Here is a 20,077-nt window from a genome sequence, read left to right on the forward strand (position 1 = left end):
CCTACAGATATCTTTCCATATCCAGTGTGAATTGACTGAGTGACCTACAGATATCTTCCTTTATCCAGTGTGAACTGACTGAGTGACCTTCAGATATCCTTCTTTATCCAGTGAGAATTGACTGAGTGTCCTTCAGATATCCTTCTTTATCCAGTGTGAATTATTGAGTGACCTACAGATATCTTCCTTTATCCAGTGTGAAATGACTGAGTGACCTATAGATATCTTCTTTTAGCCAGTGTGAAATGACTGCATGACCTACAGATATCTTCCTTTATCCACTGTGAACTGATTTAGTGACCTTCAAATATCCTTCTTTATCCATTGAGAATTGACTGAGTCACCTTCACCTTCAGATATCTTCCTTTATCCAGTGTGAACTGACTGAGTGACCTTCAGATATCCTTCTTTATCCAGTGAGAATTGACTGAGTGACCTACATTTATCATCCTTTAGCCAGTGTAAATTGACTGAGTGACCCTTAGATATCTTTCTTTATCCAGTCTGAATTGACTGAATGACCTTCAGATATCTTCCATTATCCTGTGCGAAATGACTGAGTGACCCTTAGATATCTTCCTTTAGCCAGTGTGAATTGACTGAGTGACCTTCAGATATCTTTCTTTATCCAGTGTGAATTGACTGAGTGACTTACAGATATCTTCCTTTATGCAGTGTGATTTGACTTAGTGACCTACAGATATCTTTCTTTATCCAATGTGAACTGACTGAGTGACCTACAGATATCCTTCTTTCTCCTGTGTGAATTGACTGAGTGACCTACAGATATCTTTCTGTATCAAGTGTGAATTGACTGAATGACCTTCAGATATCTTCCTTTATCCAGTGTGAATTGACTGAGTGACCTTGAGATATCTTCCTTTATCCAGCCTGAATTGACTAAGTGACCTATAGATATCTTTCTTTATCCAGTGTAAATTGACTGAGTGACCTACAGATATCTTCCGTTATCTAGTGTGAATTGACTGAGTGACCTACAGACATCTTCCTTTATCCAGTGTGAATTGACTGAGTGACCTACAGATATCCTCCTTTATCCAGTGTGAATTGACTGAATGACATACAGATATCTTCCTTTATCCAGTGTGAATTGACTAAGTAACCTACAGATATCTTCCTTTATCCAGTGAATCCTCAAGCTAAGTGTATGGAGTATGCATATTACATCACATAAAAAAATTTCAAGGTACAACTCGGTGATCTTGGCCAGTTGACTGTGAAAATGATCAAGAATTACCAGAATGAGTAGATTGATGTCTTTCTTTAACATTCCCCTCCCTGGGTAGTGGCTGATCAAATCATTTAGATAAAATGTACTTTGTAGTATTTAATAATAATCTATAAATGATTATTTACTGTAATTGCCCTCAGAGGGTGAATCAGTAGGGGGCTGGGGAATAAAGAAACTACTGATTAGGTAGACCAAAGGCCTAAATTTCAAGGCAAAAGAAAATAATTATGTGATTCATTTGCAGCATCTCTCTGCTTCCTTTGGAAGAGAGGGGAGGACAAAAAAAAGTTTATCCATCCCTGAACACCATAAGGTTAGAGCTCTAAATTGGTTGGGCTTGACAATTTGAATATATATGTTTACTTTATAGATAAGTTAGAAATATGTACACCCTGCTCATCGATACTCAATTTTGTCAATATTATTGCTCAACTGGAAAGTACCTGGCCTCTCTCCAAATGTGTAATGGATTTGGGCACAATTTACATTCAATTTAAGCATAATTTCAAATTCTTGGGTAATTCTCTGCAGCAAGGTATTAAAATGCCTTGCAGTGACAGTCAGCTGTTTTCATTCATGAATTTTAGGCACCTGTGTTTAACATGTATCCTTAAATCCTTCTGGGACATTATTGACTTTGGTTATACAAGTTTCTAATCCATTACAAAAATCAAACTTTCTCATGCAGAACAAGACATAGTTCTGAAATAAGGTATTAATATATATTTGATTTGAGAAAAAAAGAATTTGATATATGAAGGAAAAAAATGTTATGGAAATATTTTTTCATGAAAGAATAAAAATTCAATTATAAATTTCATTAAATATATAACACTATAATAATTTGTAGGTATTAATTCACTGAACATCACACTTTGCATTTTAAATCATTTCTGGGCCATGGGTCTTGTATATGTTTAAAACATATCAAATCTGCATCAATACACATCAAAGAGTACAAGAGTTTTATCTTTCCTGCATAAACTTAATTCACCTGTTAAAACTTGAAATGAATTCATTTCAGAGTGCCTTAAGAAAAGTCTCCAAAAAAAAAAAATGCATTGCAACATTTGGTAAGCTTTATAGACATTTATCTGATCAAATATCATCCTGAAGAAACACGGACAAAAATTCTCTTCTAAAATGAGGCAAAAATGCATTTGAATGAAACAGGTTTATTTTGAATGAAATAGGTTTATTCCCAAATTAAGAATTTATTAATGTAGGAATATAGAACTTTTGCCAATTTCTGCTTCTACCAAACCCTTACTTTAAAACAGCCCCCCCTTCAGTATTTGATGAAAGTGTCCATAAGAAAAACAAGGCCAGAAATGTCCCCCACCTATTGAAATTCAGCTGATAACATCTAAATATCTTTTACTGGTGAATGAACAGGCTTCTGGGTACCAGTGAACTAGAAAAACAAGTGGAGGACTGTAGAAGGAGGGTGATAATAATCGGATTTAGAACATCATTTAAGCAGGGAAGAATGGCTGGTGAAAAGTTGAAAGAGCCTTACATCCTTTTCAAAAGAAAATCAATAGTTGGAATCTTAATGGTCTCTCTTTCTCAAGAGAGAGAGAGAGAGAGAGAGAGAGAGAGAGAGAAAGAGAGAAACAAATAGAGATTAGAATATTCAATCCTCAGCAAACCATTTACCTGTTATTTTGTATATTAAACTGTAAACTGACTCAAAGAGTTTTAATTATGATAATTTATTCTTCAGATGACTGCTCAGAACAATTTGTGCTTCAAGGAAAATTTAAGTGCAGAAATTAACATTTGAAAGTAATAAATTCCAGTACAATCATCACATCTTAAGCATAAACCTTGCTTGGGTCATGACATACCGTTTGTATGAAAATATGACTCTCAGATTTCTTACACCTAACTTTCTTTTTGATGAAGAAGAACTCAAAGCCGGTTTTTGATTAAAACAAATTAGAGGCCATACAGTAAATGGATACTCAGTACCAGGTCCAAATCTCATATTCAGGTGAATTAAGAAGAAAAACTACGTAATATAAAACACCTGGAGATGTCAATTACAATGGTCAAATATAAATGGGTAAATTTCCGTCACATTTTAAGGGAATTAATCATACAATATAAAATTTGGATAACATTTGTCCGATAAATATCATGAGGGAACAAATTTCACGTCATAATTTAAACTGGGGTTATAATAATTAAGTGGTAATTTATTAAATACGGAAAATTAATTGGACAGTAAATTTTCTGGCCAGCATGACATTTATGGCCAGGTGCCACGGTTCCTGCGCTGGCCGCGTTCTCCGGCTATTCGCCTGGTCACAAGACTGTGTCCATAAAAAAGGTGTCAACTTTTAAAGAGACTGTGACTGTTTGAGCACATTCTTAGGACCGGTGTTGTAAAAAAAAGTTTGCAAGCACCTGTATGTGATCAAGTAACGTACTTTTTATTTTATCGTAATATTTAATTTTTTACTTATTTCAATGTAATATTGTACTATCCATTCATGATTATCTATGGAAAAATAGAAAACTATGGACTCTTGCACCAAAACTATACAAATATACATTTTTTCTCTCTCTCTTTTATTGAAGTGGCTATCAGGTGTGCATCTTCTTACCTGAGTTACATAAAGCGTTTTTCAGGAGTTGTATACACAGAATGAAAAATACTGAGTAAAAATTCCAATGTAACGGGGTCATGTTTACCCGTCCACTGCGGAAAGGGGCCCCGTACAAGACACTTTGTCAACAAAATCAATTGTTTTCACAGGTAAATTTATATTCCACGGAAAAATGAAATATCCACTCATATTGAACTCCAAATAATATTAAGGGGGCTTGAAGATCATTTTCTTGACTTGTCACACATTTGTTATTCTTTAATTAATCCATTTCGTTATCACTTCACTGCTCTATATCACAAACATGTGCACTTGTGTACGAGTTTGGCGAAACTGACATCGTGACGTCACAGCCAACCACGTGTGGTCATTGCAAGGGGGCGTGGCATCCGAATCTTGAAAACTTCAAAACAACGAATTAAAACTTTACAAACTATGTAGATAATGAATTAAAGTATCGTGAGAAAGTACAGCATACATTCTGAAGTATTGTAGAGAGGGGTTATTAGGCACTTTTTCGGTAATAATTTTTTTAACCCATAGTATTGCAATAACACAAGAAATTATTATGTTATTATTATACTATGGGTTAAAAAAATTATTACCGAAACAAGTGCTTATGGTTATGATACTTCCCACAATAAAAACGAGACTGTTACAAAAAGCAAAATAAACAAAACTAGGTAAAATATATATATATATATGCAACTGAAAGATGAGGGACATCATAATGAATATATAAATTTTGAGAGAGAGAGGGACAGAGAATCTCTGTAAATTAGGGCACATACATTTTTGAGCACATTGAGGTTAAAATTTACTCATTAGTAATCTTGGACAAAGAAACAATTGTCAGAGAGCAAGCTTTTGTTCATGCTCAAAACCTTTCTAGAACTTGCATGGCTGAGCATCCAAAGAGTCTTCTCGCTTTATATAAACAAAGGAACAGAGGTTCTAGTCTAACCCTTAATCTCTTGCCCCTCTTAATAGTACATATTTTCTTTCTGCCCAATTAGACCATTTTGCCATGGTTGATGACCATGCATTAAACAGTGTACTGTTTCCATTCAAACACAGAAATATTTAATCCCATTCATAAAATAAGTAAGGAAGTACAAATATATCGTAAACAGCTTTATTTAACACTGTGTTCTCCAATCTGTATGAATTTTTAAATGTAAAGTATTAGATATAATTGAATATCTACAAATGTTACAATTTAAGTTCATTAGTTTTGTTCAAAGGACCCTGGATTATATCAGGAGATCACAGTTTTAAGAATGTACAAGAAACAGTTAAAAAATGGAAAAATCTTTAAATCATTAAAGTTATTTTAAATCTAGTAAAGGAAATTTGGAGATTTTTTCCTCCCAAAACATCTATATATTTTGAATGGTTATACACATGTTATTTCAAAATCTTTTTAAGTGGATGCTTGCATGTAATTTCAATTGTGGTCCTTTCATTCTAGACTTTTTCCCATATATTCTTATGTAAAATGACACAATGAATGATAAATCTAAGACTACACAGTTAGCTTCTTATATCTTCTCCAGTGGTTCTTGAGAAGATTCTTATAAAACCCACCCCTTTTTCACTATTTATTATCTCCATTTTGATTGATTGATTGCATGTTGTTTAAATTTACATTTGAACAAAACTGAATTTCTGTTTCTAAAGGGTTCTCTTTGACAAGTTTGGTATAAATTAACCTGGTGGATCTGAAGTCAAAATTGAGAATTTAATGCAATACACATCTGTACAAACACGTATCATACACATTCTGTACTCATACATACAAACTTTTGCTGGATAAATGTTTCTCATAAAGCTCACATAAGCCTTTGGCCAAAAAAAAAAAAAATCAAAGAAATCAGTTTTGTAAATCCTCCCCCCCCCAAAAAAAAACCCTTAATAAATATATAATATTGAGTATCTGTGTTACTGAACACATTTTTCAAGCAAACAATTGCTATTTTTCCAAGTTCTCATTGTGTTTTAAGGATGTATATGGTTCATATAAAATACAAACTGAAAAAAGGAAAACAATGGACATAAAAACAAAATTTATTGACTTGCATGGACCAAAATAATTAAGTAATTGTAATAATACAGTGATTACATAAATACATGTACAAATCAAAATGTAACAAGAGCAGTACATGTATTTCTATGATCAACAGATCACTTTGATCATAAACTGTATTCTCCAACTTAAAAAAAGGATACCATGCAAATGTGTTTCATAATTAATAAGTTATAATAACTGGAAATCTACAGTGTATTCTGATTAACTAATTTACATAACACATGCATCTTATTTGTCCAACATGCTACATAGATAATTTTAAAAATTTAATTTAGAGTACAGCAGGGTTCACTTACTGAAGCACTAGTTAGCTTTTAAAAAACAAGAGATATCCTTAAATATTCAAAAATTTTTGTTCAGTTCAAAAAAAAAAAATCTCTATTGAATACACAGAAATTAAGAACTCCATATTTCTAGAAATAAAAAAAAATTAAGTGATTGTAAACAGTGAGAGATGTAGAGGTCTTTGGACTATGATGTCATGGAAATAGAAAAAAAAAAAAGAATAAGAATTGAAAGTAAAAATTACACAGAGATCGGACAAGGAAACAGATACATATATCTCACTTATCATCAATAACACAAATGGAAATTTGGTTTTTTATAAACTATTTGGTGCTATTGTATATGCTTGTATGTGTGTTTACATTTGGCACAAATGCAATATAATAAATAAAACAAAACAGGTAATAAATTAATGATATCTTTACAACCTCTGTATTTTATCAACCTTTGTAAATTCTTTGTATACACACACATATATAAACATTATAAACTGTTTCACATGAATAACAACAATAAACACTTTGCCCTATGTTAAGATCTCAATTTTTGAGACTTCATGGCTAATATAACAATGCTACATAACACTTGAACACTGCAGTCAATTTGATGGATTTGGCCCTTTCTTAATAATTATATGTAAATATCTGAGATTTAACATGATTAAAATCTAAAATTCTATGTACATGTACTACTAAATGTATCTAAACAAAAATTCACTGGTGATTAATAAATATGCACTAATTTTTAGCACTCTTTTACCAACTTTCTTTATTACACTATACAGCTCTTAATAAGCCCTTGAAAGTAAAAATATACAGATAGCCCAAACATTAATCTGTCTGTCTGTGTCACTAAAAATTTTCTTATGAAAGGTATATCTTCAAAACTCTTAAAAATTTAAACTTCTAAATGCATACCACATTTCCTCAGGTATACACTGTAAATGTACATAAACTTCTGAAATACCCCTTTCATTAAAAAAAAAAACCAAAAAAAAAAAAAAAAACCGTTGCATTTCATTTGCGGAATTTTGCATAGAATTTTTGACATTTTTTAATTTCATTTCCGACAATTTTTATTTTCATTTCTGACATTTATTTTTTTTCATTTCTGGAATTTTTGCAGGGTACCGCTCTGGCAATTTAATGTTAACCAAGTAGGTGGAAATGGAATTTTAAAAGACTTTATTTCAACCATATTTTAAAAATATGCCTTATAATTTCCATCCTACCATATCTGATTTCAAACTTAAACTGAACATTTGAAAAGGAGATGAGGGAAAGTTCACAACACTTACAAGTGCCTCAGGGAAAGAAAAAAATCTTTTATTTTCGCTTCATTGATAGCTAGGCAAAACTCTTTATTTTGATTTCAAAGATTTATTTATGATTTATTCTTTAAAATCTTTATAATTGAAGTCTTCAATCTTGCTTTCATTGCCAAAAAGTACTACCTGAAAAATGTCGGAGATGAAAACCTGAAAATGTCGGAAATGAAAACTTGAAAATGTCGGAAATGAAAAATTGAAAATTTCAAAAAATTCCAGAAATGAAATGCAGCCAAAAAAACACAATATAGACAGATTAAAAATCTACTACAAATATCATCATAAAGTAAAAGAAATACAAATTACAAAAAAAAATCTGTTCAATATATATGCATGCAGTCATCTTGAAATTCAGTCTTAACACATATATTATCCTTTACATACATGTAGCTTCAAATCATATAAAATTTAAGAATCCTGAATTATAAAATCTTTTTTTTCTGTGAAATTTTTTAAATTTAACTGAACACAGCATTAGACTTAACATTTAGAAAATGAATGATTTAAGCAAGAAAGTACCATATAAGTGGAATTTTTAGGGAGACGCAAATTAAGCCATTTGTCCTAAAAAAAATCAGTAATAGCAAGCACATTTTTTAGCTAATTTATGCCTAGTAACCTTTAATGCAGAGTAAATTAATAGCAATATTTAATTTTAGCGATCTCAACACCATCTCTAAAAATGCCAAAATTGACTCCTCACTAAAATTTCTGGTTAAATGGTACTGGTCATAATACTTAAATGTAAAGCAAACATTCAATTTTTGGACTATTTCAGTTATTAAATAAGGATGAGAATTGACCTGTATCTGCATCTCTAAACTTCCTGAAGATTTAGGTCCTCTGTTGACTAAATATCTGCTGATGAGCTTCAACCTCGGCCATTGTTAGAGGGACTGCATCGTAATTCATTCTCTGGACCGGTGGTTGTACAGAGGAGCGGCGCCTGCCATGGCGCACCGCTTTGGATTGCTTGCTGATTTCTTGGCTATCTGACGATACAGACCCCAGATTGGACACTGTGTCATCTGCTTTATTGTGGAGGGAATCGGTGTCTGTCTTTTGCGTGGAAGACTGGTCACCACATTTTGTATCAACTTTTGGGTTGTCCTCGACAATGTCTATTTCTGGCACTACTTGCAGTGGACCTGACTCTGAAGACATCGCTTTCCTTTAAGAATTCAAAATTGAGAGCTTAAACAATCCTCACAGTTTCTGAATTTTCTTTCTTACAGACTACTACTCATAACACATACCAGTAATGGTACATGCATTCAAACTGAATTTCTACAATTTTTCGTTAAATATTTTAATAGGATGCAGCATTATTTTTGGACATCTACATGATATAGGGATGCTAGCAAATTTGGCCATTTGTGGTCCTGCTGTTTTTAAGAGTTTCAATTTTTTTCCCAAATACTTTCCCATATAAACTTTGACTCCCCGACTGAGACCACACTCTAGCCCTATTAGCTATGATTTAAGAAAATTATCTACACTACATACAAAACATGTCTGTATACCCTGTACTAATTTGAAAATAAGAAGCCTTGTTCCTTTTTACACAGATTCTTAAAGACTTTACCAAGATATGTTCATATAAAGGTTTGGACCTCCTTCTTAGCCTCATTCCTATCCCCTGATCATGGTCTGGAAACTTGTTTACAAATTTAATGCATATCCCTGTACATTTAGTTCCTAAATCGGAGATGTAACTGGGGGGGGGGGGGGGGGTAGTATTTGAAGATTCTTCTATAAAATATTTTTCTTTAAAACATTTCCTTTCAATGGTCCTAACCCTTCCTATGAGGACATGGTTTGAACAGTCTTCACTACAAAAGGATGCTTGCATATAAATTCAACAATAGTAATCTTGTAGTTCTTGATAAAAAGAATTCAAATATTTCCCCATATATTTCTGTGTAAAACTTTGGATCCCTTTCAGGACCCCAACCTTTTCTCAAATGCCATGGTTTCAATATGAGCTCTGATCATATTTACAGTACTGTAACAGGGCTAGAAATAATTATTTTTGTTTACTGGTCACTCGGGTTATCACCTTAAATTTTTACTGGTCAGCTTAGTACTTTCACTGTCCCACTGGTCCAGTGGATTTTAAAAAGACTGGCCCAAAACCATAATAATAATAGTAACATTTTTTTATATTGTGATACTTAGAAGTGCAGCTTAACAAAACAAGAAACAGTAGAAGTTGGGACACACAACCCTGTCAAGTTAACTAGCCCGACTGTGAATGAATTTTATTATGCACAAAAAAATGCTGACCCAAAGGGCACATGCCTTCTACAATGTACTAGCCCAGATTGAAAATTCACTGGCCCTAGACCAGCGGGCCATCAATTATTTCGAGCCCTGTGTAAATGTAGAAACGTTATTAATGTGGAAACTGACAAAATTGATAAAATGACTACCATATTAATTATCAAAGTTTCCACTTATTAACTTTCTCATTCTTGTTAAAGTACAAGATACAAGCAGAACATCAGTTTCTAATTGTCAAATTTCTAAAATGAAAAAAAAATGTCAAACTCCCCTCCCCCTCTCGATATAACCTTTGTACAGTATTTTACAGGTCTCTTACCATTTATCTATTATCCCTGTCAAAGCCACCAGAACTTGGGAGGCTGTATATCGACTCTCTGGATTCAGCACCAGTAACTTCCTGATGATACTGATGGTGTCTGTGGAAACTCGCTCATCCCTGAAATTTGTAGAGTACAAAATATATCAGTATACTTGTGTCTACATTGGTCATACTTTGAACAGTATAGAACAAAATGTTTTTCTTCTTTAATAAACAATTTACATTACATGAAGAGCATAATAGTATGAATAGCATAAACGCTTTTCCCTAGGAATCGGGAATTTGCAGTATCTACCTGTTTCAATATACAATAGATGTGCGCTGATCCTTAATTTTGTTAACACAGATCTATCACATTTTTTCAAAGGTAGCTTTGGATAAATATCAGTGGTTTATAACTACCCAAAGTCTTTCCGGAATACATATTCATACTTCTTCAGTTAGTAGTAGTCATACTTTTAGTGTAATGTCTTTCATTTTTTCCTTAATTTGTAGTGTATAAAACTTTCGGCATAGTTTAAAAGTCATTGTATTTGTAAAGAAACAGACTATAGCAATGCTCTCTATATTGTCAAATTCCTTTGTCAACTCTGGTAAATGTGCATTACAGTGTTCATAAACTGAAATTGTCATGGTGTCATCATAGATTTAGCATTTCATTGCTTACTATTAAATCATTAATTTTCGTGGGGGTATAATTTTTGTTGTTTTGTGGTATGAAGAGATCCACAAGTTCATGTCCAACATGAGATGTAAAATTTCAAATGTATGACATTTCAACACTTCTTAAACCAGGAAATAAAGTCCCCATGTACAGACCTTTTTCCATCAAACCACGAAAAATTAGACCCCACAAAAACATGTCACAGTAAGATGTTCATACACAAATTCAAACCTCTCTGCTTTTTTATCATCTAGAGGACTTTGATATAAATTGCTATTTGATACATCTCGCACTGCTTTCTGTTTGACTTACTGTGGAATGCTGTACTCTGCAGCTTTAATTTTGGAGAATAATTTTTGTGGCACCACGTCATAGAAAGGGAACTGTCCATACAGCATTGTAAACAGTACCACTCCTAATGCCCACATGTCACTGGGCTTACCAAGGTATGGCTTAGCTAGAAAAACAAATCAACAAGAGGCCCATGGGCCTTGAATCGCTCTTCTGATAAACTGTACAACCTATCACTTCTATTTGAAGCCTCGAAATATCCTGTATATTTAGATAAACCCTTGAAATTCCAATTCACACTCTGAGAACCCAAGATGATTCTAAGCCAATTAGTACCTGAGAGTTGGTCATGGTGACCTACTTATCACTTGTCATTCTCTGAGGACCCATCAACTAAGTTTCATGATTCTAAGCCAATTAATACCTAAAATATTTTTTAAAATTATAACCATAAAATTTTATAAGTAGGTCAAAGTGACTTACTCCAAGGACCCAAGATGCATCAACTGACAAAGTTTGATGATTCTAAGCCAATTAGTACCTGTAATATTTAATTAAAGCCATAAATTTTCAAAAGTAGGTCACCATGACCTACTTTTCAGTTGCTGTACTCCGAGGACCAAAGATACATCGACTGACAAAGTTTGATGATTCTAGCCAATAAGTACCAAAAATATTTAATTACAGCCATAAATTTTCAAAAGTAGGTCACGGTGACCTACTTTTCAGTCAACCTACTCCGAGGACCAAAGATGCATCAACTGACAAATTTTGACGAATATAAGCCAAATAATTCCTGAAAATATTAAATACAGTAATAAAATTTCAAAAGTAGGTCACCGTGACCTACTTTCCAGTTGTTGTACTTCGAGGACCCAAGACGCATCAACTGACAAAGTTTAATGATTCTAAGCCAATTAGTACCCGAAATATTTTATTAAAGCCATAAATTTTCCGAAAGTAGGTCACAGTGACCTACTTTTTAGTCGACCTACTCTGAAGACCCATGATGCATCAACTAACAAAGTTTGATGATTCTAAGCCAATTAGTACCCGAAATATTTAATTAAAGCCATAAATTTTCAAAAGTAGGTCACTGTGACCTACTTTTTAGTCGACCTACTCTGAAGACCCAAGATGCATCAACTGACAAAGTTTGATGATTCTAAGCCAATTAGTACCCGAAATATTTAATTAACGCCATAAATTTTCAAAAGTAGGTCACGGTGACCTACTTTTCAGTCAACCTACTCCGAGGACCAAAGATGCATCAACTGACAAATTTTGACGATTTTAAGCCAAATAATTCCTGAAAAATATTAAATACAGCCATAAAATTTCAAAAATAGGTCACCTTGACCTACTTTTCAGTTGTTGTACTCCGAGGACCCAAGACGCATCAACTGACAAAGTTTAATGATTCTAAGCCAATTAGTACCCGAAATATTCATAAATTTTCAAAAGTAGGTCACCGTGACCTACTTTTCAGTTGTTGTACTCCGAGGACCCATGATGCATAAACTGACAAAGTTTTATGATTCTAAGCCAATTAGTACCCGAAATATTTTATTAACGCCATACATTTTCCGAAAGTAGGTCACAGTGACCTACTTTTTAGTCGACCTACTCCGAAGTCCCATGACACATCAACTGACAAAGTTTGATGATTCTAAGCCAATTAGTACCCGAAATATTTAATTAACGCCATAAATTTTCAAAAGTAGGTCACTGTGACCTACTTTTTAGTCGACCTACTCCGAACACTCAAGATGCATCAACTGACAAAGTTTGATGATTCTAAGCCAATTAGTACCTGAAATATTAAATTATAGTCATATAAATTGAAAAGTAGGTCACGGTGACCTACTTTTCAGTTGACCTTTTTTGAGGACCCAAGATGCATCAACTTACAAAGTTTTATGATCATAGGACTTAAAATGTCCAAATTATGCCTCTAAAACGCTTTGAAATCGAATGTCTGCAAAGTTCAAAAAGTAGGTCACTGTGACCTACTTTTTAATAAATATGTTTTATGGCCCCAAGATGCATCATCTTACAAGATTTAATGATTCTAAGCCTCCCCGTATTCGAATTAATGACCTTAATTGTTTTAAAAAAGATTAGCCATAAAATTCAAAAAGTAGGTCAAGGTGACCTACTTTTTAGTTGACGTACTTTGAGGACCCAAGATGCATCAACTGACAAAGTTTGATGATCATAGGCCTTAAATTGTTCAAAATATGCCTCTAAATCATTTTGAAAAAGAATGGCCGCAAAATTTAAAAAGTAGGTCACCGTGACCTACTTTTGAGTCAACATGATATAGGCCCTTAGATGCACCAACTGACAAGATTTGATGATCCTAGTCCTTATAGTCAGCAAAATATCAACATTTTAATAAAATGTAATTTTTGGTCAACTTTGAAGTGACCTTGAGACCATGCCCTTTGCCCCAGGGTAAATCCCCGTGCAAATTTTAATCTACAACATATCTTCATCCTTTTCTGTAAGTTTGGTGATAATCTGCCCAGTGGTTCTTGAGAAGAAGATTTTTTAGCAACCAGTACTTTTGTTTCTATTTTCCTAATTATCTCCCCTTGTTAAAGGGTCACAACCCCAGTTTTAGTATAAAAGGGAGCCCTTGGGCCAAGGATACCCTGTGACAAATTTGACAATAATTGGCCAAGGGGTTCTTGAGTTATGGCCCATATTCTAAAAAGTTTACGCACACCGCACAAATGGCCATAGCATTAGCTCTTTGAGCCTTTGGCTCAGAAGAGCTAATAAAAGCTAATCAATACATACCAACTCAACAAATAGCCAATCAGAATCATCAAGTTGATAATTCAAATCAATAAAACAGCCAATCAAAAGCATCAATCTGATAATATTCATGTGAACTTAGTTCAATGTTGGAGAACTAGCATCACATACAGCACATGTTCTTATTGCATTTTTTCATCTCAGTAGGTTAGACTACTAAGAGGACATCTTACACCATTCAGGTACCAAGGTAAGAAAAGGACCACTAAGTACTGACTAAGAGAATTACCACTGAGAACATCTGGACTGATGTAGGCAGGGCTTCCCCTCTGGTCTTTAAGGTAGTCTTTCTCTGACACTAAATGTTTCCCCAGACAGAAGTTTGTGATTGTAATTCTTCTTGACCTCTTGTTTAACATCATATTACCAAGCTTCAAGTCTCTGTGAACAATATTTTTCTGTAAAACAAAAAGACAATTCTATCACAAATTTTCCCCAAAGAATGTTTATTCTTTTTAAATGCTCTTTTCTTTAAGGAAATTTCATCAATTTTCAATTAAAATGTGATACTAATCCACTTCATTTGGTAAATGAACCAATATAATATTTTTACCCACATGTGACTAGACTTATTTCATACACATTTAAAACTAATCATACATTTATACACAACAGCATGGTTCTCAGTTTTCTCAGGATGTATCATACCTTATGAAGACTTTCCACAATGCGAACAATATCATAAAAGATAACAATGGCCTCCTTCTCGGACAGTTTTTTCTCCTTGATGACATAATGCTGTAAGTTGATAAGATCTACGTTCTTATTGCTGAAATCATGAGGAGTTAAACAGTCCAGGACCAGACAAAGACGGGTGATTTTCTGACCGGTGAATTCCACATGACCCCACTGATCTAACGTGTCTCGCTCTTCCCATGCTTCATCCTGTTTGAAAAGAAGAAAGTACCATTACACTAAGATAAGCAAGAGGCCCATTAGCAACAACACTCACCTGAACTACTTTTGCCCTGCTTGAGAAGAAAATTCAATATAATTTCAATGTGTAACAAAATTGTTCTTTTCAAGTTGTTTTTTTTTTTGTTTTGTTTTTTTGAAAAAGGAAATCTTTGTCTGAGTCTTATACTCTCTCTTGACCTGTCTTCACCAGCACTGTCTACTGTGATGAACTTTATTTTCTTACCACTTAAGTGATTACTAGAAATGAGGGTTGCGTACTCCACCAGCTGTTGTTTAGTCTCCATATAAAATCCTAGATCCACTCCTTGGTCTTACCTTGAACAGTCCGTGATGATGAACCACTCCCTCCTGATCCTTTAGCAGACTTAGCAGTGAGTACTCAGTGTGCAGTAACATCTTGCCCTGTTTTCCATCCTGGGTTTCTCTTCCTGATTTCTCTAATGTCAGAATCTACAAAATACAAGAAAAATTTACACTACTCATTTTCTCACTTCAATTTCTGTGCTGATAAAAACACTGGATAATTGCTAAACAAAAGATCATAAATGGACAATTGATTAACAAAAAATTATAAAAGAGAAAGAACTTGGAGTAGTGAGTCAGATATTAAAATCTTTGCAAAACATGTAACATTTACTGTATACCGGTACACATCTACATGTTAATAAAAGAAAAACCCTGAATGTTTGCTACCTTCAGAGTATAGAAATCATCTGTCTTTTCCTTTCTGGCCAGACACTGTACTATACTTCTAACTGGAGAGGAACCCAATCTTGGACCTATAAAATCAAACAGAACAGATTTATTGTCCAGTGCATTAAAAAATTTCAGATAATACAAGCATGTAATAATTTTTTTTCTTCATAATATCAAGTACAAATGTAATTCTAAAATTCTAAATGAGTTCTTACACTACTATTTTTGTTGTTAAAAATAAAAATTCACTCCTTGAATTGCTCAAAATATTATTATATACTGCTCACTGTCTCTTTTTAAATATATAGCATACCTAAAAGATAAGGCCCAGCCCTTTTAATCCCCACATTGGAGGGAGGGACACTTCCTGACTGAGCCTCCGCTGAGGATCGAGATGACTTTACTTTTGGTGGAGTTGACGAGGAGTACCCTTCCTGACATGATGCAGTCTCTGTAGCTGACTGGAATGGTGAGTAAGAATAGATATCTTCTTGTGTAAATGGCGATATGGTTGAGGACAGCTCTAATGGAGATCTAAATGTTGAATCATCAGGCTGTCCTAAAGGATAAAGAGGAAACAGACCATCTGATGGCAACTGAAGAAGAGTGGAGGAACATCCCGCTGCTGGCTGGTGAGACAACAAGGGAGAGTTTTCATGATTGGTTAGTAAGGATCTCTGACGACTATATGCACTTCTTACAGTCTCGGGTGGTGTCAAACTTCTCATATGCTCAGCAGATTGAGTTCTTGTTAATTGCCCTCTAACATTTCTTGCTGATGAAGTTCTCTCTCTCTGCTGTTGGTGTAATACAAAGTCTGGGTGAGGCTGAACACTTGTGTTTTCTCGTGTCACTGTTCTTGTTGGCTGTGGCCGCTCAGTTCTAGTTCTTGTATTGGATCTGGAGGTACCCGCAGTTCTCTGAGATAGTCTCTCCACTAACTCTCTCTGATATCTAGCACTATTTATAGGAGTACTTACACCTGCACCAGGACTGTTACCATTAGTTTGGTTTATCGACTGATGTGATGTTGCAGATTTTGCAACTGGTTTAGTCTGCTTTTTAGCTTCATGCTGAACTGCTGTTTGAGCTGCTTGGGGACCAAAACCCTGGACGGATTTCTTTGCCTTCCTTGTTTCTGGTACTACAACATGGGAACTAAAAACAAATGGGTTTTTTGAGGTAGATGCCACAGATTTTTGTAACTGAGGCACCTTGGCATCAGCTTCAACTCTTCCACCATTGTTTTGAGAAACAGGTTTCCTGTTAATCAAAACTGGATTAGGTAAGTCTTGGGATATCCCTGTTATACGCTTTTTATGTCCATGTGAGGATTCTGCCTCTGAATCCTCATGCTTCCTTTTCTCTGCCCTTCCCACCACACCACTGGGCCCTGCTGTTGCCTCTGGTTGTTGATGTGGAGAAGAAGATGAACTCTGTTCTACATTTGAATTTTGAATCAGTTGAGATGGCTCTATTTCAGATATATGCAGTCCTGACTGTCCTGGGGTTGATGTCTGTTGCTGGGATTCAGAGCTGTTGTTTTCCACTAGATGTGTTAATGCGGGTGGAACATGAGATCTCTTCATTATAGAGAATCCATCCTTTTCATTTACTGTCTGTACCTGATTAAAAAGGAAAAGAATATTGATAACTTGTAAGTTAGAACCCCAAACAAATAAAGGAATACTGACTTGGCTGAGGCTATGAACTGGGATATAAAACAGTATGTGAGGTGCTCTATTGAGATACTCTGAATCTATTCACTCAGAAACTGTAAAAAATATAACAATATTTGCATGCCAATTTTGTGCACATTATAGCTCTATTTTTAAGTTGAGGGCAAGTAATTAATTGTTCTACTTTTTTAAGTATCTAGTTGGTCTAAAATAAACCCTTAGAAAGATAATTTTTACCTACTTTTTTTTTTAAATCTGTAAAATTTGGCTTAATGAAGGGTGCTGCTATTGATATTCTGTGAATCATTTGAGGTTGCTTTCTGCCAAAAACATAAATAGGAGAGATTTGCAACTCCACCATTAATGGGTATACCCTCTATTAACTAAAATATTTGACAGTCCAAAAAATTACTCATCATTGCTTGTGTACTTTGTTCTAAAGTTAATGTAATATATATTTCTTTTACTACAAGAGTGTATGAAGGATAAAGTTTTGATTATTAAAAGCAACCTAGGCAAATCAAAGAGGTCAATGATATTGTAGATATGGCCGAACACAGGTCACCTGTTGCTATTTCAGATTTCTACCATTTTATTGTATTAATTACAAAAAATATAGCATTCTGAATAAATTTTTGATATGAATAAAATAATTCTACTTTGTTATCCTTGATAATTTTAAAAGATTTATGTGATTTACAAAGAGTGAATTTAAAAAAATGTAAACAATAGGGTCGGTGAGAAATCAATTTTGAAAAATTACAAATCTCTTTTATGTCTCTGATGTTGCAGCTGACTCCCCCCTTCTGTAAGGACCCTTTATACACTAAAGTAAAATGTTATTCAGACATTGAGAAAATCATATTTTTTAAAGGAGTAAATACTGAGCATACCCTATTCAATTTTCAACAAAGGGTACCTGACATTTAACCTGAGGAAAAATGTTCAAAGACAATAAAGTATCAATGAACAGAAATCGCTGTTGTTTTATGTTTGTGTGGGGAAAATACATGCTAATAAAGTATTCAATTAATTTATCTTGGCCTATTGAAATGTTAAAAATGCTTGGATTGATTGCAAATTGAGTACATGTAATACTCTGCAGATTTTCATTTATTTATGAATTTCTGCATGCAATTTTTTCATCCATACTTAACGTATGAATGTAATGAATTTTATTTCATACAGAAAGATACAAAATTCAATACAATCTTTGTAAATCATGATCTACATAAGTCAATCAACATAAAATTAGGACCAAAAGACCTTGGGCGAATATGAATGAATGGACTCTGGGTGACCGGCATCTGACAAGGTTGAATGTGTTCTACGGCAAAAAAAGCATATATTTCTCATGAGACACAGATTATCTTAACTACTCTTTAGTAGGGCTGGGATGATACAACTTTGTCTATATCGATATGTATCACAATATTTAAGCCAAGATTCAATATGTATCACAATATTTGAAATTGGTTATAAATCTTCTTTTTGTATTGAACATGTTGAAATGAACAAAACATTTCTTCACAGATAAGAATAAATTAATTTATTCAAAGAGGCTGTATATCTGTTGTAAAACAAAGTTATTCTACATAGTGGTGTTAATTATCATGTGTTTCATATTTATATTTATCATATTTATTTTATATATTAAACCCAAAATGTTAAGCATGTTAAGTAAACAAAGAAACATAATTAGTACTTTTTTGTGCTATTACGAGATTTCTACATACGTATCGATGTGTATCGTCCTCACAAAATCGATATTATCGATATCTCGATACATCGTCCTAGCCCTACAGTCTATAGTGTGCAGTTTAGGGAGGGTTCGATCTTAACACAAGAAATGTGAAAACAACATTTAAGAATGAGCTGATCAATTTGTTGTCCATGCAGTCAAAATTTAGGTTGTGTTTCAAACTACTTCTTACAAATAATATTAAATGAAAAAAGTTATGCCCTTAACACATAAAACTTATTCATAAAATGTATTAAAGTAGGCATATTTGGCAATTTTCTGTATCATGTATGCACCCGGCCATGCCACACCACATATCGTTTCATCAGTTTTATGAGAACGACTTTATTTGATTCCAGTGCATCACTACAAATGCAAAAATATACATTCTTTGAACTTCACGATATATTAACACAAATCTCACCTTCAAATCTTGTAACCCACTTCGCATGAAAAAAAATGCAGAGTAGTAAATATTATTGACTTCGCTAGTTCCGGTTGTAAAGTTTTCTGCTAGATGGCGCTAAATTTCTTTAAATATAAAACACAAAACCAAACAGTTGCGAAACAGAACATAAATAGCCGGTTATATATAAGTTTAATTTTTTCAGGCTTAGTGGTTCATTAGATATTTTTAAAAGATTCCACCAAATTTTCCACCCAATTTTAGTTATGTTGAGTCAATCTTAAATTTTCTTGTCACAAAAAAAGAGAACAAATTAAATTGTTTGATTTTAAATCGCTCTGGAATATATCATTGTAACAGCTGTGTGATGGATTTTGAATAAAAAAGTATCAAGAAATGCTCAGAAAACTCGTGTCACAAACTGACAGCATGAATGGAAAATTGTATCTTTGTTGTACAAATTTTAATCTTAGCCAATATATTTCATCAATTTATATTGCAGAAATAAATATGAAAAATACTGCATTAAAAAGCAGTTACCGGAGTAGTACTAGTTAATGAAATGAAAATTTGTAATACATCTTACTGGCACAAATGTGTTAAAAAATTTTATTGCCATATGAAACTCTTTAACCTCTGATGCTTTCCTTAATGTTAATATCATATAATTTTTTGTTGAAAATACA

General features: G+C 33.6%; 2 protein-coding genes across 2 annotated transcripts in view; both read right to left on the reverse strand.

Moving 5' to 3' along the window:
- The window catches only part of LOC133185507 (protein eva-1 homolog C-like), a 43,857-nt gene extending 39,669 nt beyond the window's left edge, over window positions 1–4,188 (reverse strand). The window contains exon 1 of the mRNA XM_061320783.1: window positions 3,865–4,188. Within this exon, the coding sequence (XP_061176767.1) occupies window positions 3,865–3,946 (82 nt within the window). The 5' untranslated portion in view covers window positions 3,947–4,188. The remainder of the gene's footprint in view (window positions 1–3,864) is intronic.
- Window positions 4,189–5,918: 1,730 nt separating this feature from the next.
- On the reverse strand, window positions 5,919–19,507 carry LOC133185508 (uncharacterized). Its single transcript, XM_061320786.1, has 9 exons — window positions 19,410–19,507; window positions 15,879–17,190; window positions 15,563–15,648; window positions 15,185–15,319; window positions 14,600–14,836; window positions 14,181–14,349; window positions 11,150–11,294; window positions 10,171–10,290; window positions 5,919–8,739 (listed from the first exon to the last, which is right to left on the reverse strand). The coding sequence occupies exons 1-9, from the start codon at window positions 19,434–19,436 to the stop codon at window positions 8,403–8,405; spliced, it is 2,568 nt and encodes an 855-aa protein (XP_061176770.1). The 5' UTR covers window positions 19,437–19,507; the 3' UTR covers window positions 5,919–8,402.
- Window positions 19,508–20,077: the final 570 nt, after the last annotated feature.

Source organism: Saccostrea echinata, unplaced genomic scaffold (genome assembly GCF_033153115.1).
Source record: "Saccostrea echinata isolate AGI-Se365-2 ecotype Australia unplaced genomic scaffold, CSIRO_AGI_Sech_v1 ptg000012l, whole genome shotgun sequence".
NCBI lineage: Eukaryota > Metazoa > Mollusca > Bivalvia > Ostreida > Ostreidae > Saccostrea > Saccostrea echinata.

Bases quoted from the DNA above. Each gene is read 5' to 3' on its own strand.
- LOC133185508 (XM_061320786.1), bottom strand. From the start codon at position 19,436: ATGCGAAGTGGGTTACAAGATTTGAAG. The intron at 11,295-14,180 runs GTAATTCTCTTA...TTGTTTTTCTAG, and splicing joins CAGTCCAGATGTTCTCAGTG to CTAAGCCATACCTTGGTAAG. The intron at 8,740-10,170 runs GTAAGAGACCTG...GAATTCTTAAAG, and splicing joins ACAGGGATAATAGATAAATG to GAAAGCGATGTCTTCAGAGT.